Source organism: Echinococcus granulosus (genome assembly GCF_000524195.1).
Source record: "Echinococcus granulosus chromosome Unknown EG_S00143, whole genome shotgun sequence".
Classification (NCBI taxonomy): Eukaryota; Metazoa; Platyhelminthes; class Cestoda; order Cyclophyllidea; family Taeniidae; genus Echinococcus; species Echinococcus granulosus.
The window spans coordinates 110253-134950 of NW_020170523.1; the positions used below are offsets into that span (position 1 = coordinate 110253).

Genomic DNA, 24698 nt, shown 5'->3' on the forward strand with positions numbered 1-24698 from the left:
TCCGCCAATGTCACCTCTTTTGTACCAACCGGCGGATACATCTAGACACAGGTATTTTTTGAGGTAGGTGTGAAAGCTGTTAGATTTCTAAAGGAGCACAAAATTCATCTCACCTCAAGGTGGCGGAACATTTAACTCATCTTAGGACAAGAGCGATCACCACGGCATGCGACCACCTTCGAAACGTTCCATTTCAGAATGTGCTGCCTTAAAATCAAAACAAAAGGCACAGACTAATAGCATTTAAAATATACCCTATCAGGTCAATTTCAGTCAGCCTGTTTGCAGCACAATCCGTTGGTATGAACTGAGAAATAAAATGCGTCACATATTTGTGACACTGGCACCGAGTTTGTTAAGTAAGGCTGCAACTTACTCCTCATAAAGTGCCTATGAATGTACAAAAAAAACATAATTTTTTGTGTTTGGCAGAAGTACTTTGAAGTTTACACAGCAGTAACTGCTCGGACCTGGTTTTGATAAGGCAGAAACGGGACTTCTAGGATCGCATTTTCTCATACATTAGCAAGGAAAATGAACCAAAAGTGGGAAAATATTTCTGGTCTCTCTCTCTCTCACTAAAATGCTTTTATCATGGTAAATGACCTCTTTGCTTTCTAGATATTTTAGTAACCCACTTCAATTAGTACAAAGTATCTACCTCTAAACCAAGCAGCGACGTAATTTTATTAATCAGTGAGTTTATCTGGGAGGTAACCTATTCTCCTTTTTCAACAGGCCGAATGGTAATAATAGAGGATGCCTCACATCGAGAGGGTGAGGAGTCCAACGGTGGTATTTTTTGGAGTAAGTTTTATTTTCTGAATTGAAAGCCGCTGTATTTGACCACTTTTAAGGACATCCCAAATGAGCGATTTTTTCTTCTTTTCAACTCCTCTTTTTAGTGCTTTCACAAGTGCGTCCAGAAATCGTGTTGGCGTTAATTGCACTCGCTGTGGTCGCCATTCTCCTCAGCATTGCTCTTTCCATTCGGTGCGCTATGACAAAATGTTATTTTGGTGAGTGCTTTTCATCGTTTTTAGTTTTTTCTTCAGAAATATCTATTTCAATTCATTTTTTTACCATCATACTGGTCCTTGGTGTACAGTAGAATGAGGAATCAGGATGCGAAGCTCGTCACCTTTCTGATGTGGAGGAAATTAATCACGACGCGTCCACTACTAGAGGTTCAGAGGAACATTGACCAGCACCATTCAGATGCTCCACTGACACTTACCCCGTCAAAATGAATAATTCACCAGCTGATTGAGAGATGAAAAAAAGGAGTAGTTTTCCCCAGGTTGGGAAGATTATACGGCTTTTTGCTTCGAACATTCAATTTGATGCGGGTAGGTGTCGTAAGCTGATAAGGAATGCGTCACACGTCTGTGACAGTGAGTTTGTAAGAAAATTGAGGCGTCACACATCTGTGACGCTGGTGATGAACGAGCTTAGAGTAGTGAGTAGTCATTGATGCTACGAAAATGTGACTCCTCGGTATTCCACTTCAGGAGTGAGTAATCAGGTTGCAGACGATAAAGCTCATTAAATTAAATGTGCGCAACTAGAATTTTTTTCAATATTTGGTGGTTTAATTAGAATATACTTGTCAAAGCAGAGGTAAATGATAGTATTTGGAGGTTTCTTTTGAAAATTGATATCTCGTACTAGAGGACTCCACTTTTTTGGAATACAAAGAGGAATGGGTTAAACCTTCGCACCTTTTATTCACCAAGAGAATATTTTATCTGCAACATACTACCCAGCGCCCTTTTTAATTGCTCATAAACTACTGTGTTGGAAGAGGTTTTATTTTAGCATCTTTTTATATGCTTCTGGGAATGAAATGTATCCACTTCTTTGGTGGGTCCGTGGCTGATGAGAAAGTACTGCATGTAGGGCCCCGAGTCTTGCAGAGGGGATGGAAGGCTATTGATATATCCCGGAGGCCATACTGCCCAGCAGAAGCGCAATCTCCGAGGTCTTACGTGCCCGCCTAATCGAGTGCGGAGTTAAACAAACTATCAAAGCATTACCAATCCCTTCCCCTCATTTGACCTTCGTCCCCGCCTCTTTCCTTGGTCAACTTCCCTCTTCGGTCATTATAACATTGTCATGCTTTAAATGAAACACCCGCCATCAGTCATCGAATTTGTGTACAGCTGAGACGATATTTGGCCTTAACGTGGCTGACGCGACTCGACAAGTCCACTGAGTCTGGAGTTTTGTCCTGTTTACGGACTTTATTGAGAAAAGTAAAGTGTACTGACCCTATACTGATCAAGACCGGGTGATGCTCCGCAGTAAGGCCATCTCGTACGTTCATGGCTAGTCCTAGGACCACTGGCCTAAGAGCCGATATTTGATGAGGGGCACAGTTTAAATTGTTTCGATGGGGGTAAGGTTTTACGCCCGCATCCCCTTGCCATTTTGTTCCGATTTTATTGCTCTCCAAACACGCATCTATCCTCATTCCATTCAGCTAGCAGAGAGGTAAAAGAGGTGTCGTATATTCACTTAATTAATCTCTTCATATACATACTGTAGGTAGCTCCATAACAAACTTTTCCAGATGCTTCATGGCTAGTGTCGCTACAGTTGTTGATAGCATTCCTGCAGAACACGGGACTGGGGTGGTTGTTAAAGGAAGACGTCTTTTTCAACACTTCTGTTAGGAGTCTTTACAGACTCTCTGATCGGCAGCAGATGCCCACTTTTGACCCGTTAAGCTTTACCATTCAGCAGTGGAGGTCAAGGATGTTGCCCATCAGGATCGGGTTCGCTTGCCACTGCCACCAATATGGCGCCCTAAAGCTTCCAGAAGAGATGGAAGGTTACAAGCATTGGCCGGAAGCCACACCGACGAGCAGAGGTACAGTTTGCAGTGTCGTAAATGCCCGCCTAGTCCAAGGCCCAAGACATTACACTTATATATTTCACCAATATATCCAAAATTTTAATGTGTCAAATTTTGCAGTATACACCAGTTAAAGTTGTTCGTTAAAACGAATTTAATTCACTATTTGAATTCCACAGAAGTATATTTCAGCCTAATTTGCTGTAATTAACTTCCATAAATAACCACCTGTTTAACTAGCCGTTGTTTTGATGATTTTGTGCAATGATCAGGTGTTAATCAGGAGGATCAAATGTAGTATTGAATGAAAGTGCTGGATTCGTCCAGTAGAAGAGAAGGCACGCCAAACAGGTGATGCTCGTAAAAATCAGTTGTGCTGCCAAAAGCACACCATAATTAAGCGACTGCTTCCGCTATTACTTTGATGCTAGCTTGTCTAAAATCAACGACTTTCTACCTCTTTGTATTTGCTACCTTGGTTTTTCACGAATTAATTAAGCCTGATCGACGTCTGCCCTGTTGCCGACTGGCTGAACTCATGCACGACAAACTACAACTTTCAAGCTGGTTTAGTGACTATGTCATCAGCACCATATCTGAATTGAGCCGATATCTCAGACTCTAGTCCATCTTTTCTACCCAAATAAACGTGGGACTTTTGTCCATAATTTTCAGCCCCTTCTGTCTCACTTTCTCTCCTAACGCCGAAGCCATTAGTGGTCAACAGCAGTAATTCGCCCCCTATTTTTGCTTCGGAGAAAGGTAAGTCGCGTACTGGCGCACAAAAGAAAGCATTTGCTTTTTGGCATTAGTCATTATGCGTGTTTGTGCAAGAAACGAGTAATTTTGACCAACTTCTCAATCATCACGCAGAGGCAGGCCTTGCTTCATTTTGGGTATTTGCTTCGAAATATTCCTAAAATCTGCAGTTTTGGCACCCCTTTGACCTCTCCTTTATGACGTGAATGATCTCGCTGCTCAAACCCGCATAGTGTTTAGATAAACGCGCTTTAGTGTTCCCAGGATCGTAAGAAATTGAGGTAATTGTAGTTTTTGCACTCTATTTGAAAAAAATAAATTTTCTTAAAAATTGAGAAATAAACCACTCAATCCATACCAACATCACTCATGTCGACTTATGCAGTTATCAGTAGCAGGAACAATTTAATTTCACTTAATTATGTACTACACGCATAATTCAGCTTTATTCAATGCTACATCGTCAAAAATTCGGAAAGAAGATAAAAATAGCGTGCACTCATGACGATGAAGTCCATGGACAAGAAGTGCTTTTAGTCAATATGAGAATGTCTTCACTATATCCATTCCACGAAAATCAAACCGACGAATGGGAAGGTGAATGTGCCGAAATCTCGGATGAGTCATCGAATAAAAAGACTTCTTTAATCAACAACTAGACTTAACTTTACTGGAAAATTCTTGGTGCTTTTGATATCATTGCTTCATTTAGCAAATAACACCCTTCTATCCGTCGAAGTCCTGACTGCTACTGAAACCCCTTCTAAGTAGCAAGCAAAGTAGCTTTTGAGTCCCATTTGCCAAATCATCGCCTGCGTCTTTGACACTTGCCTGGGTTAATGTGAAGTCTGAGTACTTGATGGCTCAGCACTACTCCCATTGATTGTAAGTAGTATAGGTGCGGCAATGATTCGTATTACTCAATTGGGATCAAGACCATTCCTCTCGCGCAGCTCATTCGAAGAGCCTACTCATAGTCAATCGTTCTTCGATCATACTAGCTAAATTACTACTAGCCGTAATGTACTACTCGTGGACCTCCATAAGTAGCACAAAGATTCGCTTAAGTGACAATGCACCCTTCACTGGTCAAAAAAGTAACTTTACTACTTATATGCGCTATAAGCATCACTAGAACTATTCCCCAAAATGACGAAGACCTTTAAAATTCAATCGAAAAGGCAGAATCGGAACCACTCGCCTTTTTGTGACTCCGGTCAATGTTAACTTCTGTTTAACTTTTCTGCTTGTATGCAATTTCACAAACATTGCTATTACCCACTGAGAGAAGCGCACTCCTGATCGCTCTTCTTCCTCGTCGGGGCAAAACATTATTTACTACATTCGCATTGATCAGAACCCGTGTCTCCTTCCAGACTCCCTCCAACAGGAAAACCCCGACCACTGCCTGGGTCGTTGCCTCTGCTTCGAGCCTGCCTCGGGTAATTCACTCATCACTAAGTGCCACAATCACAGCCACGTGCCTCAAAGTCACGTTCCCTACGGCTTGATGTTACCACCGCCTCCACCACCACCACCACCACCACCACCACCGCCAACGTTCTTCACCCCATATCAGGTAGACCAGCAGTCAGATGGCGGCGGATTGCCGGCCTATACGCGAAATATCTCCCTTGGCGAGGCAACAAATGCCAAGCTGTTAGCACAACAACCACCTGGAACATTGTCAACTGCGTCGTCTTCAGATACTGGGACGTCGAATCCTTTTCCTGTCTCACTTTCAGGTGGGTCAAAAAATTTTGAAGAGACCAGCGTTAGATTGCTTTTGCGACAGTAGTTTTTTACTGCTGCACAGCAGCACTTCAGTTGAAACTGTGCTATCCAGTCGGGCGAGAACGTTATTCTTGGAAAAAAAACATTGGATTAATCGAGATAAAGCTCCGCGAGTTAAACAATCGACTGGCTTGGGTGTCAAAGCTAAAAATCCATTGAAAGGCTTACGGTGATGAAATGTTAAAAATCTTGGGAGCGACTGTCAGTAAGTGGCGTTCTCTTTCAAAATGTACCTTGGGTTGATTACACAGTAGGGCTGAGAGTTTGCTGGCACAAAGGAACTGAACAGGATATTGTTTAAAGGTCCCAAATAGTCGTTCCTAATAATCACCACTCGGCCACGCAGTTTCAGCGCTGCTTTAAGCGGTGCCATGGCGGCTCCTATTGACCTCAACCGCCATAGCGATTTCTTACCACTCGCGTTGAGTAACAGACAGTTATGGACGTCGAAACGGGCTTTCGTGTGTGCAGAGATTCAATCCTTCATAGTGCAACAACACTTAATCCACTTGGACACAAATCTTAAATTAAATGGGCCAACAAACTCCCATTTTGTAATATAGCGTAACCAAATAATTTCATGCTCACACTTTCCTTGAATAAAAAATTGAATAATACCAAAAAGCTCTCTACAATAAATCATTAGTTAAAACAATCACCGAGGCGGCACGAGCATCCGAACTCCACCTCTATAAATCGCCTTCTCTCTAAAAGCCAAGGAAAACTTGGTCCAAAGATGTTCCTACTACCTCATCGTTTCATTTCAGCGAGGATGATTGGTTAAACTAAACACTTAACACCTTTGAGTCACTCCTCAAGACGATAGCAAGGGGTTCCAGTGGAGATTTGCTGTTAACAAATGGAATGAAAGTTGTGGCCATTGACGGAACGTTAAGATGTCAATAAAGAAACTGAAATCGGAGAGATTTCAGGGCCCACGTTGTTGAATATTCACTTGAAGCTAATATTCTTGCACTGGAAGTACTTGCCAGAATAAAGGTAAAGCGATAATAGCATAGCTGGATTATATGAGGAGAGTAAAAGCGTGTTTATAGACTACGAAAAGGAGATTTCAGGGGTAGGTGAGACCTAGAAAGGGGACTAACATGAGGTTAATGTCCCCTTAGTGGATGCACCAGATGCGCATCATGTCACCATTATTTACGGCCTTTTCTCCTTAGGGACCCTACCAGTCCATTATCAGGGCAAACGAGACAGCATTGAGATCGGTTCTGTGGCGAGCGATCCCTACAACCAGACCAAAGTCTACCTCATCAAGATGGTAGACTCAAGTGGAGGCCAACACCAACAGCACCACCACCAACAGCAACAACCACAGAAGACGCAGATCGGCAACAACATAAATAACACCGTCTACGATGAGGAGGTGCTGAACAGTGGAAGTAGAGGAAATTTCCACACCGTCAATCCAACACTGGTTCAATTTTCCAGTTCAACAGAAGCTGCTGGACTGATTCTCTGCCATCGACTAGCAGATGACGGTTCGAGTTTATCGAAGACTCAATCCGAAGTAGATTTTGCGGCAGCTAGACGACTGCCGTCTCCGCCACAGACACAGTCCTACATCCTGCTCTCATCCCCGCCACCGCCACAGCCTAGTAATGTAGATGTTAAATGACCATGTCCTGGCCCGGCCAAACCTGACATCCCTTCCCTCAACCATTGTCATGACGACTAACGCACACAAACACGGACGCATGCGAGCAACATTGATGATATTGAAATTAGCGAACCACGGTTCAAACGCACAAGGAGAAGCACAAATGCGCCTATGAAAAGTTTGACAATTAAATGGATTTTGTGGTGTAAATAGAATTTAATTGATTACACCGGAGTCGATGTTGAATGGTTGTGGTGTGCGGAATTAAACAAAAGTTTCAGAATCAGTAATAAATTAATCTCTGACACGAAGCGGTATGAGGAATGGAGGCCTATCAATAGCCAAGTAAGATGATAGCACGTAAAGCAATAGCAAAGGTGTTTATTCGACTGACACAAGAGATACAATGATCCTCCTCAGAGAACACCCTAGGTCTATTCCACTGTCTTAAACTCAGCCAATCTGCCCGTAATTTGTACTGCAACGTGCGACTGCCGGCCGATCGTATGGGGAGCCGCGGCACGGGTACGCACGAGTCTCGTGTGACTGAACAACTAAGGCCATCTGCTCGAAAGAATAGTCAGGATCTGATTGTTCCCTGATTAGTGGTTAGTGCATGCATAAGTCATTTAGGAGTCAGATAAGTGACTACATTTGGTTACGTATGTCTGTATAAAAGCCAGTGCTTTTCCAAGCGTCTTCTGCCAGATATATAGAGTACCATTTCGGTTAACAGTTTTGTTATTTTGTATCATAATCAGGACTCATCAGCGTAAATCAACTTGGCGCAACCGGTTACTCACAAGTTAGTGAAGAAAATGCCATACTTGCGACGATAAAAGCAGGTAAGAAAGTCAGATTGCATGCATGTGACGATGGTAGCGTACACATGAGGGCTGGATGACGTCTTACAGGGGGAGTAACATGTGTTTTCTATCAGTTTACTGTAAGTGGATGCACCAAGTCACCTATCGCAAACAGGTTAAGTCAAGACAAGAGACCAGACGTTCTTAACCTGCAAATAACCACAGCTGTCTGATTTTCGATTCTGTTGGAAAGTCGGTGAAGACTGGATTTATACTAATACAATAAAATGGTTAAACTGCGGTGCCCCACTTTCCTTCGAGATTCTGACAACGGACGCGTTAACCATGGGAAATACCCTGCAGACGTGGAAAACTCACCACGAAGTGGTTGGTTGATGCTCAGGTATTTTATTTGCACCACTAATATACACCAACTGGAGTGGCAGATTAAATTCCACTATTCGCGGGAGAATTTTTTCCCAAGCTTCAGTTTATCGGATTAGCATGCATTCATCAGGAAAAAAATATTTAACTTACAAGGCCGAAAGAACAATAAAAACCAATGCAAGATACTGATCTTGGCCATATTTATTAAAATATTGCATTGAACGTTCATTTACAAGACAATCAAAGCGAAATTTAGGGGCCCGTATGGGAGGCGGACCCATCGCTACTGATTAAATTAAAGTAGACAGTTAGCTTCCCTGCTCCGAATGGACAGCCAAGGCGCAGAGAAGAACAAAATATATTTACTCAAAGAAAACATATATATTTATATATACACACACAAGCAGACTCACAAATACCCCTTCATTCGCCGTATACTCAAACTAGCTTGTTGCAACTCCACCGCCGTCATCTGAGAGTATAGATCTATCCCAAACCTCTGCCTATTAGCGAGAGCCAGGTCAATAACGTCTCTCAGACACAGAGTGACTAAATAGGCCAAAATCGGGACGACCTCAGCTCCACCCGCTCCACGTTGAATTGGGAGTCCAGCACGCGCCAACCAGATGTCAAAAGGCTGCCCTAGAAGGCGTGCTCTCTGCCGGAGTCGAGTGAACTCCAAATACTGCTCCGTAGTGGCCAAATTGGTTGCAAAACCGTCAATTCTTTGCATACGAATGTGCTGACCGGTGACTAAGAGGCAAAGAGGGGCGAAAGTAGCTGTGTTTTCTAAATGGATGTTGAGTTTTTCGCATTCGGCGTGGAAGACGGAGAGTGATTTGGAGGAGGGGTCAAAGATTGCAAGGGAGTCAGGATTCTCTGGGTCGTTGGAAGCGAGAGCATAGGTAGAGAGGTAGGTTAGGATGCGAGAGAGGTGAAGCTTGCAATCTGAGAGAGAGGCGATAAGACGAGGAAGAGTGAGGGGAGAGACGGAGTCGCCCAAGAGGGAGCGAAATGCCCCAGCCAGGTATTCGCAATGCTGCTGAAGAGCTTCTACCACGATGTCAGAGACGGTTCCTGTGAGGATGAAGTAGTCACCTGAAGCAAGAACGATTAGACGAAGAGCTTTGGTAAATGCATCTGTCTCGTCCGATGGAGGTTCTTTGCCGGGCATCTAGAAGAATATGTAGTACCCTTGCTATCTGTTTTGGAACGCAGTAAACCAAAGAGATTTAGGATAGTTTAGCGAATAAAGATGCGTTTCCTTCATTTATGGAGGTAAATACAGAGATTAAGTTTGCCTGCTAATCTTTCAAAATACCACATGAAAGTTGATCCCTGGAATGTTTTATTTGCAGCCTACAGGTTTTGAAAGATGAATATAAATAGTTTACATACAAAAAAACAAAGTTCAGCAGCATTATCTGTAAAAGATGTAACCATATTTATGCATATAATTGCCTATTACCACGTATATAAGGTGTACCGTGTTTTATCAAATAAATTAGAAGGCAAATCTGCACAAAAAACTTTTAACTTTTCAAATTTTGGCTAAAAAATTCCACTACATGTATTCAATGATAGGAAACTACTTAAAGCAAACGCGCCAACGCAAGAAGCTTGCACTGATAATTACAAAAAAACTAAACACCCAAGTAATACGAAAACATAACAGGCATTAAGAGAGATAACAGGGAACTAATGTACGCTCGAAGCTATCATAAAAAGCAACCATTTTGCATTAAGTTACGATAAAAACAATGGAAAGACGTTAATAAAAAAGGTACGTAGTCGCCGACAAACTTGCTATCCTTCGTTATATTTTTGGTTATACATATACGCACGAAAAAGGCACAATAACTAACTATTGGCATAGCATACATACGATCAGGTTTCGACGAAAAAGCACAGGCGAGAAACTCCACACGGAGCCTCATAACCCACCTTAAACCCAAAAAAGGTGTGTTCATAAGGTTGGGTTAATTTCGGCTTGATTAAAACATAAAAATATTTTTGATATTCTCAATTAAAGAGTTTCTGCAGTTCCTATTCATAGAACCATCTAAAAAGCATAGTTTTCTTAACTAATTTGGGACCTAATATTAGAATAACCAGCAAATTGTCCTACTTTCAACCACAATATGCCCGACGCTCATTCTGCTCAGACATAACCAACTAGCCATGCTATTTGATTGCCCAAAATCTGTTTATTGACGTGTTTTTTCTGCGCATTTACGATTTGCATCAAAACAGTTCCTTTTTATTTACATATTTACTACAAACTGATAAAATATTGGACTCTTACAAGAACACTTTTTTATCGCATTCCTATTAAGCATTGTATCACGTACTAATAAAGCAATTAAATGAACTAAAAAGCATGTGTAGTTATTGGAACTTTTTTTATGCATTTACCATTTTTATGTGTTAATGGTGAATTCATGATATACTGTGATACGCTGATTGTCATGCACCTTTTGTAGCGATAAATAACTATATAATATTAGCAAATAAATCTCACGTCTATTATGGGTGCATCGAAATCCAGTAATTACTTCCGAAATAAAGCTATGTAATACGACAGTGGTTTATCCCTCGGTACCGGTGAGGCGCCACTTTTGTGCTTTGAATTAGCCCCCTTGTACCCCGCTGGGTGGGCTGGCCTTTTGGGCCATGCCAATACCCCAGACACCTTCTCTGCGCTGAATATATATTCTGCTCGAGTATTTTGTCTTCTTTCGTCTTCAGGGAGTCTCGGGACGCTACAGCTATCCCTAAAATTCTTCTTTTTCATCACCTATTTTGTTAGTCGTTTTCCTAAATCTTCGTAGAAGCAGTGGCGACATTAATACTGCCCGAGTTACCACCACCGCTGCATTGCCTTTCTTTCGTATTGTCCAAACACTACCCTTATTAGAGGGATACCCAATGGGTGCTCACTTTAAAGACATTGCAGTTTCACCCTCCTATAGGGCCCACATTCTTGTAGTTTTTCACTTTCGTCAGCAAATGAAAGAGGAAGTAAAACGCACTAAATCAGTGAGATGTTCTTAGTATAACGTTATTCCTTTTCACCGCCGAAGTGGTTACTACCATCTCCTAAGTGTTCTAACTTCGAGGTGAGATATTAAATCGGCCCAAAAATTTCTAACAATACTAAATGATTGAGAAATGGCCAAACATACCTTGCAGTCTCCGTGCTAATTGTAGCCAGATGAAACATTTTGCCATTTATCATCTCCTCTAAAGCATTTATTTATTCAACTGTCGGTCTTTTTGGAATTTGCATGCAGCCATGTTGGTGTATAAATCAGCAAATATGAGGTCATAAAATTTCGATAATAAAAGAAAATTCATAACGCTATACCCTAGAAATATGACCACTTTTTCCTTAAATGTAAATAATAACAAAAGGATGTGAAAAAAAGGATTCGAGAAATTGTTTCAGGCTGTCTTGCTTCAAACCAATTATTTGTAATTTTTTTGTATTGACAACTACTTCTAGATTTAATACCCAAAACAATAGCTAGTAAAAATTACTATGACAGTAGGACAGTAGACAAACAACAACAGATGGGTGGATGAATGGATAGATGTTTGGACGGATGGATAAGGGGTGAATGGATTGATGAACGGATACAGGATAGAGGGTTGGGTGGATGGGCAGGTTGAGTGATACTAGATGGGTGAATTGGATGGATGAATAAATTGAGCGATATGGGAGAGATAGGGGGATGAATAGATACAGCATGAATGGTTGGATATGGGTGGACGGACGGATAGCTAAATAGAGGCATGGAAGAAATGGTTAAGGATGGCTAGAAGAGTCAACCTGGATGGTCAAATGCTTAAGTCCTGAATAGGCCAAGTTACACTGCCATAAAGATGTTCAGATAGATAAATTAGTGTATGGACGTATTACACACAGATGGAATGATGATGTGACAAATTGCTGCGCTTTCTTTTTTAAAACGTAAATACTGCCTTATCCCTAACTGAATTCCACCAACGATAACTTTTGCATAATTCTTGTAAAGCAGCTTTTAATTCTAAAGAAAAAGAAGTTTACTATTGAAGATTTCCGATCAAGGTCGACTATCACCACGCATTTCTTTGGTATTAACACAATTGAGCTTTATTTTCACTGATTAACCTTTACAGCCAAATTCAAGTCCAAATATACTAGGACCTCAATTCTTCATAAGTTTATTTAATAGTCGGTGTACATTTGCCAATGCTTCTACTGCTCACATATACTCACCAATGCATGTATATTTCCTCTACTCCGATAAAATAAGACATAAATGACGCGTTTTATTTAGTCAATAGAAAAAGAGGTTTTGTTCCAGTGGCAATTGCCGACAGTCGCAGGCAGAAAATGTGGATATTAAAAGAGATGTGAATCCCTTGCACTGTAGAAACCCCGGAAGTAGTGGTAATGATGAAGGAGGATGATGAGGAAGCTAGTCTCAACAAGGGGGTGCGTAGAAGTACTCCGAGAGGTATATCCGAAAGTAGGAATTGAGAAATCCGCGCAGAAGATCACGCACCTCCTCAGCGTTCTTGGTCTCGGGCATTTGAAGCTCGGAGCGTTGAGTCATGCTGCATCGAGCCACTCGTTCAATGTGAACCTTAAAGAGGTAGGGGAATACAATTGGCTCCTTGCGCCAAGTGGATTCACAGCACTCCACCATGGCTCCCTTTAGCGAGCCTTGAAGTTGACGGTAGCGAATCATTTCCTTGTTCTCTAAGCTCACACGAAAGTTGCCCCATTCTAGTGGTCGCTGCACAGAAAAATAAAATATTTGCTTTAGTTGTACATTTAACACTCCAGGCTCTTCCATCATTGTCACAGATTTCGGAGACCACCTATAGGATTATACCTAGGTCATGTCTGCAAACGGTCCCTTCGGCCTTCAAGGAAGACTCTGAGCATATCCACTTTAGATGGACTCCAATTATTAACCTCCACATTTTTAAGTGGATGGTTTTGTCTGCAAAGACCTATAAGAGAAGGGTTATCGAAGTCGCATTTATTTGCGCCTACCGGACTTGAAAGTGTCCACTTTGAGGCAGTTTGAGGTGCTACATGAAAAAAGTGATACTGAATTTAGGATTTCACTAGTCACATAAAACTCGGACAGATGGTGGAAGAGAAGAAGACGAATAAGGAGAAGTGGATACAAAATATCAGCCCTGCAGAGCCACTTCCGGTTAGGTATTCTTTTTAATGGCTCAGCCTTTAAACAACTGTTCCTCTGACTGCCAACTAGTGAACGAGATGAAGACATTTTGAGCCTCGCCTTGCCTCGGATAGTCCGACGCCAGTCCAAGAAGAGGGCACAATCCCAAGTCATTAGAATCGAAATTTCTTAAAAACTTTATAGAAAATCAACGAACCATCGTGACAATATCTTCTATTACCAGTCTACTCCATCTTCTGTCTAGGTACACTCAAGTCTCTTTGGAATGATGCAACGTCATAGAGGATTGTGGGAGAATTTGGAGTAGCACAATTATGGTGCACGAGACGGAGGTACTGCTACTAACAACTTTGTGAGTAGTTTATGTCACTTTTAAACTACACTACGGGTGTAAGACAGTAGAGTGCAGTGCAGTACGAGACAAGACAAGGTAGACAAAGCTCCGAACATCAAAGGATGAACAAAGTATATGCCGAGACGACGGATGCAACTGGCTGCTAATGGGCACATTCACACGCACACACAAGACACACGACGCGTAAACGCCTACAAAGGTACATTACGATGGTGGGTGATTTAAGTCACCTTCCCTCTTTCTCCTATGGTGGCATTTTTATTAGTCAAAAGTGATTCATCAGTGCGGAAGGTCTGAGTAGAAGTAGTTGGAGAATTGGAGAGGATTATTAATCCTGAGTTTGGGAAGTAACTGTAGAAATGCAAACAAGGCAAGGGGACTTGACAGATGGAGAAGTAGATGGAAGGATGAATAAATTTGTGTCAATAGGTGGATGGATGGAGGAGCATATAAACATGTTGGGGGGTCGTCTAAATGAAATACCATGTACCGGATGTCAAGATTGCTTGATGCCTGATAGAATGTCAGGAGTAGATAAGAATAAGTATAGAGTATACCGGTGACGAGAGAGATGGAGAAAAATGAATAAGGAGGGAAAGAAAAAGGATGAATATGTATCTGGATAAGTGGATGATTGAATGATTTACAGGGTAAGTGAATGGACGGTTAACTACAACAAAAAAATGGCTCCATAGGTTAAATAAACCCACATAGGGCAGACAATCTCGAAAGAGACGAATTGGGGATTGGCGGCACAAAAGATCGTTGATTAGATCAGGAGGTTGAAGATGATACAGGTGGTGAAGTACACGAAAGGAATGTGTGGAAGGCTACGCGTATCTGAAGGTGAAGAGTAGTTAGTCGAATAACTGTATGCATGACTGGATAAACGGATGGATACGGGATAGATGAAGGACTGGATTGTAACAGAGTGAAGGGTATTAACCAGAATCATTGTATGGATAACTGGTGCATCAGATATTTCAATGGTTAACAAAATAGACGAGTGGTAGAAGAATTAGGTACGCACTAACCGACGAGAAGTTCGCTGACGAAATGAGAAACTTGGTAATTAAATTAGCGTGTGGTTGGGAGGCTAGGATCATCTGCAACTTGAAGAGACATCTGGAGGTATGGAGGGAAGTCTGTATATACAAGCACGCAGCTGTGGATGGACAGGTCCCCACGATGGATTGGTAGGTCAGTTGGAAAAAACCCACTACCGACCAAAAGGCTTGCTCTCTAGCCCTAACATAATCCCTAGCATCTTTAAGCTGCAAGCCAATTGGAGTTACCAAGTGTCTAGAAGGTAGTTGATGCAAGCCTTTCAGGCCTAATTAGGGAATGTGAAAACTTTACCTACGAGAAAGCTCCTTCGCCTCCACCAGTTTATCGCCTGTTCCTCTAATTTTAAAACCACCGTCCCCAAACTCCTAACAACCACGACATGAGACAAAACTTACGTGCTGGAGCAGTTGGGCATCGAACATGCGCGAAGTGAAGGCGCATTCAAAGTGAATGCTTCCCTTGGCGGGACAGTTGGGATTGGATGCAACCCAATGACGGCATTTCTGCAAATTCACCGGATGAATAGACTCAAGTTTGAGGGAAATATAGTGCGGCTCCGGTAGCACCTGAATTGTCTCATTGATGCGCAGAATGCTATCCGCGAGAGAGAGAAAACGTTGCCATGTGCCTTGAGTAATCTTCGGTGCTTTGGGTTTTGCAAAACCTGCCAAATCAGCCCACGGGAAGTAAAAAAGGGCGTAATAGCCTACCCGTTCACAATCAAGTTGAGTTATTTATAAGGCCTTATAAAACGAGAGCGTTTAATCTGTTCTAACAACAATAAGCAACATTAAAGTCGCCGGATTTTATGTAATTGATCAGGTTTAGGTGATTCTTTACTGATTCAGTCCCAGAATATTTAAAAATGGAAGAATTTAACGATGTGGTTAAATAACGCTCAACACCCGATGGTAATTTTCACACTTAAAACCAGTCAGTTAAAGGGCCTAAGGAAGAGTGCAGGGGATTTCATGCGTTTTAAAGGCTTTCTATTGTATTAACTCAATAAAAATACGGTGCCAATCAAGTTACCTGTGTATGACACTTATTTCAGTCATAAACTGCTTGAACATAAAATAAATAGAATAGCGATAAGAGCATGAATGGCGGGTTGGATGGATTGACGGATGTTTGGATGAATTAGTAAATGTGTAAACAAATCGACATGCTGACAGCAGATGGAAAACAAGGCGGACAAAGGGGTGAGTGGGTCGAGGAAATAGAAAAACGGGCATGAATGATTGCTGGACGCAAACGACATCGTTTTTTTGTCTAGTCCACAAACACTGACACTCACCCCAAGAAGGTGCGTGTGCAACAAGGAGTAATGCAAGAAGGAGAAGAAATATTATCGTTCCTGGAAATCGCATGCCTCTAATTCTGATGAACTCGCATTCCCCTGCCCTGCCATTTAAATAGTCCGCCCATAATGTGGTTCTCAATTCCTATTGGCTACTTATTTGTGTTGTGTGTGTGTAAATATGCATGTGTACAGGCTTCCACAACAATGCACATAAGCACAGACTTTTCAAGGTGTTCCCTTTGTACTATCCCCATGGTACACACACCACGACTGTCCTCTAGCTAACTCAAAGCCTATTCGACACAGACATTCGGTGATTGGGCAGTTAAGTCAAAAAACGTTTCTCCTAATGGAGTTGGAATCTCATTCAGGTAAGCAGTTTTTCTCGACGACTGAATAATGTCTCAAAGCACACCGAACGAGTATGATGATCGGTTGCCAGGGTGTAAAATAAAACGCTTCGATAGCAGTAACAAAAGATAGACTATCGTCAAGGTTGCTAAGTATCAGGCCAGAATGGGCAAATATTAAACCCAGTTGGAATGCACTTCAGCCTCATTTTTTTCGCAAAAAGCCTCCACATAAATTCATGTCGAATGAGGGGGAGAGACAGAGGGTCTGAAATATAGTCGCACTTATTTTACACCAATAAGGAAGCGGATGCGAACGGCATTCCAAAAAAGCGGCGCAAGGCAATTTGTTAAGACAAGCCATTTCCCTCCCCCACCTTTCACTTTTTATTTGGTAGTGAGTGTCTGCAATGGCAATGATGTCTTGTTTTAGGCAAGTACCACATTCCCATGAATGCGGTACCACGGTCCCACGAATGACATGAGGGCACTTCCCTTGGGAATCACATAAAGTTTGGAAATGCTTTAGGCAAATTTAAGCATTTCTTAGTTCCAAGTTTTCCTTTTTTGAAGTTTCATTTATATTTCATAAACTCGAGCATCAATCAAGTGACAAAGACCGAAGTGACAACTACTTGACAGGCCACCCCATCGGACAGGATCGATAGTATCGCACAGACTGTGAGGAGGTCATAAGAGGTCAAACTACTGGCAGGTTTGGATCAAAAGAATGAGGCGAATGAAGAGATTTTGGAAGAAGGACGCTTTACCTTTGTAATGATTGGATTTGTGGTGAGCGAGTGCAGTTTCTCGTACCATTTTTTGTCTAGCCGTTGGAGATGTAGTGGTAAAACAAAGGTCGCTAGGCAGTGGCGTAGGGACTGGATTCTGGTGACGAACAGCCAGGTATTGACAAGTCGTGTTCAGGCAGTTCTTCTGTTGTTCATCATGAAGATTGGCGATCTGCTATTGCTTAATGTAGTCCGATGCTAACACGTCAAGTGGAACTTTATCGCCTGTTGGAACAAAAAATGCCACTAAGGTGCATTACTAGATAACAATAGGTTTCAAAGCCCGTCGAGTTTTCCTCCATTTCCTCTCCTCGTTGCAGATTGTTCACCATTTGGCCGTCAAACTTGGTATGAGTAGCTTTTTCGAAATCTGTTTAAAGGACAGACAAACAATCCACTTACTACCTAGTCCACGCTTCTAAGGTCCCGCTTATTCTCCAGGACTCTAATCCCCACTGGTGTACTCTTGACAGAAGGGTTAATTGTAGTCTTACTGCTGGAGGTCAAATAATTACTGCTAAGGCCTACTCTATACAATCCGGCGCAACTCAAATGAGTGCAAGATAACCTCCTAGAGAAAAGGACGACATGAGCCCTTAGGGTAGGAGGAGGGGAGAGAGACACCATCCCATTCTCGCTCTCATCCTTCTCTGTCCAAGTAGAGGTTAAGGCTTCCGGAGAAGGAAAGTACTCCATAAAAGTATGATTCGATGCAGCGACCCGCTCATTTTACTGGAGGACGACTACAGGTCCCAAGTGGGACGAGTTTAATAGAAAAATACTCCACAAAGTTCTATGTAATTATCTTACTTACACTAAAGAATACACAAGCACGTTTCCCCATTATAAACGGCGCTTCCTCCCAATTGTTTATCACTCCATCGTATGTTGATAATTGAGTTACATTTCTGCATACAATGCTCTTTCGTGTTCACTATCCATATTCGAACTGTAAAATAAAGTCTAATTTCCGGCGATTATCAACAAAGGTCGAGGCAGGAAGCGTATAATGATTCACAAAAAAGCACATTTTTGCGACAAACGCGGAAGTAGCAATGAGAATTTAATTCATTGTTTTACACAATAAAACATTGGCATGCTTCTACAACGCAAAAGACCAACTTGCCCGACTAATAAGATTTGGTATCAATCTACACCCCAAACTACTTATGCGATTTTAAGTAACATGTCTTGACCTGATTCCCTGAAAAAACTTGGTTACGCAGGTATGCGTAATACGAATCACGAACTTCCATGTTAAAGAACGCATATATACACAAGAGATCTTTTTTGCCTTTTAATTCATTTTTTGTTTCACTTTTAGTCATCTTCATGATAGAATCACTCGAAATTACAGTGGAACAATTAAGGCAAATATTTTCAAAAAATTACTCATGTTATTTAAAAAACTTCACTGCTTATTAATCATAAGTAGTGTTTAACGAGTACTAATATTCCATTTCATATGAAACAAAAGGAAATGACTAACCATACTGAGATAATAAGTGTATGCTGCAAGAGTCGAAAACAAGGCTTTTACATCGTGAACTCAGGGAAGGGGGGAATCTTACCTTTTGCGGACAAAGTCGTCCACCCTAGCCCGGAGACCCGCAATTTCCTTACCACAGTTTACCTAAATTAGCTAACCATTCAAACCTCGGGGGCCTGAAATATACAAAGGAACCCAGATGCCTTTTTCATATCATACCTGGTGGTAGGATTTTGGATTTTCATGGCGTTTAAAGGGATAAGTCATCACTTTACGTCCAAGACAATAGAAGCATTGGTCAGAGGTGAGCACCAAAAGGGTAGTTGACACATTGCGGCAGCCGAGTAGTAGTGGTCGAGACATCTTCCAATGGTTGCATAGCACGAGACCCCACAGATGACATGGATGCAAAGTGGTGACGCAACAATTAACAGCGGTCAGCCTTCTAATGGTAACGAGGTGGTTACAGCATCAGCACCCGCTTTTTAGTTTGGGTAGGAGTGAGGGCGGGGGGGGGGGGGAGTGAAGAAAGAGAGGAGTCAAAACACTTACGGATGAGCTTTAACCTCACAGAAACGGAAGCAGTTAAGTCCAAATGTCCAAAAGCGGGTGATTTAGATGAGGGCTATTAGTCTTCAGCAGAAATCCAACGAATCCGAGGGTGCATAGAGACCATAAGCGTTAAAACGGTTGAACTACCAAAGCAAGAAGCATTTTTTCCATTTCATCTCCTAGACCACCACATAGCGAAGGAATAAATCTGACGATATTGTAGGGAGATACTCTCCACAAATTTTTACTAGCAACTCGAGGAGGTGAGGCACGTTCAGGTAATAACTCCACCATTTTACCAACATTGTGGAGCATTTACTACGCCCCGCTTCAGCAAACACAACTAACGCAAAGTCCCTGATCTGTCGTAAAATTTAAAGTTCATTTAATCGTAACGACTAAGCTGAGAAGATGAGGGTCCCACCGACAAACCACACCGGAGACGTATTATCTGGTCTCATGAGCCAGAGAATAAGTGATATGGGGGTATTAAAAGCACTTAGTTACTAGTACATTGAGCCATAAAACTGCTACAAAGAAGTTGCAAAAAAAATTCCAGTAGAGTTCAATAAGCAAAATTTACCCAATTCCTATTCGCTCACTGATGGGGTAGGTTTCCAAAACAAGTATGCATAGAACACGTCTCCACAGCAGATCTGCGCTAGTGAGCACACGATGTTACCATCGCAAACAATACTGAGGTCTAGCTAGAAATTGAAAAAGAAAGCAAAGCTCCGAGATCCACCAAGCGCAAAGTTACACCGCGGATGGGTCAGTGAAATTGGGAGGGCAGAAAGTAACCATAAGTGACCCTGAAACTGCTGCTGTGTTGAATAAAGCATTTTCGTCTATACAGAAAACCGCTGCAGAATTACCAACTTATGCGATGGGACTTCGAGAAGTGATCAAGGAGAGGGAGAGAGAGCTTTGGAGTCAGGCCCGTGTGATCGCGTCGGCCTTTATCGAAACAAAAACAGACAATAAAACTAATGGAAATTACTGAGGTCAGTAAAGAATGACTTTTACGCAATCTTCCGTTTACTAGGGCATTAGTTTCGTACCTGCCAAAGTATTCAAAGGTGGTTGTAAGTTGGAAGAGAAAAGCAGAAGTGAACCAGCCAAAGTATTGGCACTTAAATAAGGAAAAGGAGATTTTGATGAAAAAAAAAGAGGTTATTTTTACCATTCCTGCAATCAGACAGCCGCCTGCTAAGCGGAACAGCAAGAAATCAGCAGTTAGGTTGACCAAGCCGTGCTCAGAATCCTTGAAATCACTCTAGCCTCCATTTCTCCATACTTGATAGGGAAATGAAGATTGTCTAGAAGGCTAAACTCTACCCAAGCGAAAACAAATTAGTACAAAGAAAGGATGTGGAAGTAAACAGGTAAAAAAGGTAAAACACACAAACACTTCCAATAACCACTGAAGCTGAAGCGAATAACTAAAAAGGAGTGAAAATGTGGTCAAAAACAAAGTGCTAACACTTCGTGAAACAAAGGAACCAACAATAATTGCTGCTAGCCAAACTGTCAAGAAGGAGAAAAAGAATAAGATGAAGCGCCATAGATGCTCCCATTATCCCACATTCATAACGGCCAAAAAGGAGCAAATGCAAATCCAACAGTTGTGAATGTGACCCCATTCATTCATAAACAACACGGCAGCTTTGAGATCGCAGGATTTGGGAAACAGAACTAATTGGGAAAGTGTTTAGGGTTCATCAACATATTTCAGAATGAAAAGGCCGAAATACAACTGCTCTTTCAGGAGAAAGGGATAAACCAAAAGTAATTGATTTTAAAGGAAATGATGGCCCGCACCAGTAAAACATGAAAAATAAGGAGACGACGAGGTGACAATCAGCTCAAGGCGGGGGACTACGCGTTTTCGGAGCATCCACTAATCAGACGGTAAAAAGTAAATTTGTCTAAGCAAGACCTTTACACCACCACCACCACCACCACATTTGTGCCTCCAAAGAAGATTACACTGACAGCATCTACCTGTCCAGACAAGAAACCACAGACGACAAGACGATCAGCAAAATTACACAACTTGATCGGTTCATTTAATAAATACTTGGCAATACTAATTAAACATCTAAAACAAATAGACACATTACTGTTGAAAAGGCAGTTTAGCTAAGTCATCCGCAGGTTCGGTTGCGATTACATCAAATAGGGTATCGAAGGCATAATCATCGAGATCTCCCGCACCAGTGCAACCAATTATGTCAGCATCCTCCAAATTTGACTCAGCATTCACTGTAGACGCGAAGAACTCGTCTACAATCTCCTGATCCACTGAAGGCACCGCTCTATCTTCTCGAGACATGGGAGAACTGTAGGCTTCACCGTTAAGCACTGGACAGACATTTGGAAGTTGGACGTAGCTGGACGGGGAGGATGTGGAGGACACCAGGGCAAAACGCCGCTGATGGGGGTTGGGGAATTCAAAATCGTCTTGGTCCAATGGATAAGAAGAATTATGGAGAAGGGGGAGGGAAGGAACAAAGCTAGGCAGAGGAAGGTTTCGGAGAGAGTGTTTCCGTGTTATTTTACGATTGCTGCGACGCGTAGGCCGTCGGGAACTCCCACAAGAACGAAACTCACGGGGTTCATAGACTGTAGTGAATGAGCTAGCTGATGGTACACATGTTGGTGGATGCGATTCATCTCCCAGCAACTCGGTGAGCTTTCGATGCGCTTCCAGAGCACGCTCCCGCTGAGATATTGCGTAGTCGCCATCACGATTCCGAGACCTAGCGTAGATTTTAAAATATTAGTGTAAATGAGGCTTACGCCTTGTCTTCTTTCAACACAGCCTCAACCACACCTGCAACGATTTCGTGACGCCGCATAGGTGGGATGATATGAGGTTTGTCAGTTAGGGGGATACCAAGTTTGAGACATTCGGTTTCGAGGATAGCAATTTCTTTTACAAGGCGATCATAAATAGCCATATCATGGATTTCATCCTCAATCATGCCACAGGATATCTGCAAAAGTTGGGGATAAGAAAGCTTCTCTGGGCACTTTCCAGCACCATCAAGATGTCGACGAATGTCCTCTTCCGTGATACAAGTACGGATCATCTCGTAAATGATCGCCAATTCACGTCGACGACCACGCTCCTGTTCGTTGTGATCCATTTGAGCTTGTCGGTCTCTAGTGTCGGACACCTTCCGAGACCCATTGATGAAACGAACAGTCTTCTTTGGAGGCGCACCTTCAAAAACCTCCTTAGTTTCGTAATCTGCTTCAATATCTGTGCTCGGTTGTAGAAAAGTGGTCATATTTTGCTCGCAAGGAAGTCGCTGTTTCCGCGACCGCGAAGACAGCTGGCGATTCATAACAAAAACCTAAAAAGAAGCAATAATATTGGGAGTACCAACTCTAAAAGGCCGAAACACGACAGAAGACAGGAACTCTTACGACTTACGCAGAAGCACGCAAAGCCCACGCAAAAGAGCAGGAGGGCCGCTCGGCGAACGACTTAAACAAACAAAAATCATAATGGCTAACATTATACTCCTTTGTTGATGAAATTATTTGCGCCCGTACTTCTTTTTTTAAATATTGTTGTTATAATAAAGTAAGTTTTACTACCAGAAATGCAGCTTTGTGGCAAATAACTAAAAGTGCAAACTAAGCTTCTAACCTGTAAAAATATGCAAGATTGAATATCTCCGATTACAGTTGTTGGTTCTTGTTAAGGCAAAGCAATTTAAATAAAAAGCATGTTTTACTTTGGTTTGGTTTAATTATGATTGCGAGGCACATGGAGCAAAGCCCACCATACTCACGTTAATATCCTTGCATTGGGGTAAAATTCGGAGAAAGCAAGGCTAATTACAGTAGTGCATTAAAGTGTTTTTGCCTTTACACACCCCTCAATTAGTGCCTGCTGTGAGCTCAACCAATTACCTGACCGTCAGCAAGCGGTGGTGAAACATGATCTCTGAAGATACCAAATTTTGCCTCATAATTTCCTTTTAGTTCAAGATATCTTCAATTTACCACAACCTACGCAAAGACAGTTGCTAGCACTGCTTATCTATTTCTTATCTAGATACACCAAAAAGCATAAGTGGCAAGTGTTCACATTAATGGCATCACTTTCTACTGTCGAGAGTTGAAAAAAAGATTCCGTCTAAGTGTACCGATCCACATTGGTTAATGGCGTTAAAAGTGAACAGATAAAGAAATCCTCAGTTGCTTTAATATCTGCAACTCCTTCGTGTCCCAACACTTCATGCCATTGATGATCCAAGAACGGGGTAGATCGAAGAAACATTGATCTCCACCGCTCGGGGTGTTTCAAGGTGGTTATTGAGCAATGAGACAACGAGCTGTTTAGCTACTCACCTATTATCTCATCCGTCGTCTATCAGCAATTGGCGAATCCGTATATCTGCCTTCTACCTTTGCATCCATCCACTTGGAATGAATGCAAGTACGTGTGTCCAACCAAGCAACGGCGTCCAGTGAAGAGCTTGACTTTCCAAACTGGTTCGCCTAATTGTTTTACAAATGTACCGAGGTAAATCCGAGCAATTCCTTTTCTATGTATAAGCGACAAATCTTTATTGCGAAAACTAAATGTTTATTCTCATTAAACACGACAGTAAATAACATTAATTTGATACAATTGCTTTAATTCTAATATGCGAATATTTAGCACAAAGTCTCTTTACAAAAAGTAATGTTATAAGGAAGTTAGGAGATGGTGGGATAAATCTGACGGATCTACTGCCTTCGGTTTACTAATCGTATTAAGGTTTTTACTGCTGCCCAATCTTAGGAAGTTAAGATGTTGTTATAAAGTTCGAAATATTTAATTCTTCGACATAAATCGCTTAATTAGTAAAAACCGATGAAGTTCGTATGTCAGCAATCGCGTTATGCAAGGTTCACTTTCCTCTTGATTCGGAGACAATACTACTACCTGCTTATGAGGTCTAATGAACACGACAAACGCCCGACTATCTTCGGGTCACTTATCTGGGTTCCAGATCATTTAAAATATGTTTCACATTCCTCTTCAAACTATCGCCGAACATTCAAATATTAGCAGGAGAACATCATTTCTTTAACTAGACCGATAAACTTCAAAATTCGGCTTTAACAACCAAAGTAGTTTGTAAAATTGGAAAAATATGCTGAATGTTGCCCACGATTTCAGGTATTCGTGTTTTCTCATGCGTCCTTTATCTTGGTTATTCGATAGTTGAGTTTTATGACGGCGTAGCACATTTACAAAAACTCATTAAAACTAGGTCAGTAACCACTCATTCAAAGGATGTTAGGAGAAAAAAAGCGTTGATCTCTATGAAGAAGAATTTTACTTTAAAATCTCACT

General features: G+C 41.8%; 4 protein-coding genes across 4 annotated transcripts; 1 reads left to right on the top strand and 3 right to left on the bottom strand. All coding sequences in view use genetic code 11, as the record gives it.

Moving 5' to 3' along the window:
- Nucleotides 1-743: 743 nt before the first annotated feature.
- EGR_09331 (hypothetical protein) lies at nt 744-7633 on the top strand (the record flags this gene model as incomplete). Its single annotated transcript, XM_024498580.1, has 7 exons — nt 744-807; nt 906-993; nt 2676-2872; nt 3533-3619; nt 4903-5361; nt 6592-7029; nt 7452-7633. The coding sequence occupies 7 exons, from the start codon at nt 744-746 to the stop codon at nt 7631-7633; spliced, it is 1515 nt and encodes a 504-aa protein (XP_024347011.1).
- Nucleotides 7634-8633: 1000 nt separating this feature from the next.
- EGR_09332 (hypothetical protein) lies at nt 8634-9398 on the bottom strand (the record flags this gene model as incomplete). Its single annotated transcript, XM_024498581.1, has 1 exon — nt 8634-9398. The coding sequence occupies one exon, from the start codon at nt 9396-9398 to the stop codon at nt 8634-8636; it is 765 nt and encodes a 254-aa protein (XP_024347012.1).
- A 3295-nt stretch (nt 9399-12693) lies between these two features.
- On the bottom strand, nt 12694-19147 carry EGR_09333 (hypothetical protein; the record flags this gene model as incomplete). The annotated part of the gene is made up of 5 exons (XM_024498582.1): nt 12694-13008; nt 14818-15057; nt 15247-15445; nt 18867-18928; nt 19004-19147. The coding sequence occupies 5 exons, from the start codon at nt 19145-19147 to the stop codon at nt 12694-12696; spliced, it is 960 nt and encodes a 319-aa protein (XP_024347013.1).
- A 2308-nt stretch (nt 19148-21455) lies between these two features.
- Nucleotides 21456-22689, bottom strand: EGR_09334 (hypothetical protein; the record flags this gene model as incomplete). Its single annotated transcript, XM_024498583.1, has 2 exons — nt 21456-22098; nt 22139-22689. 2 exons carry the CDS (start codon nt 22687-22689, stop codon nt 21456-21458), a joined length of 1194 nt encoding a protein of 397 aa, XP_024347014.1.
- Between the last annotated feature and the right edge of the window lie 2009 nt (nt 22690-24698).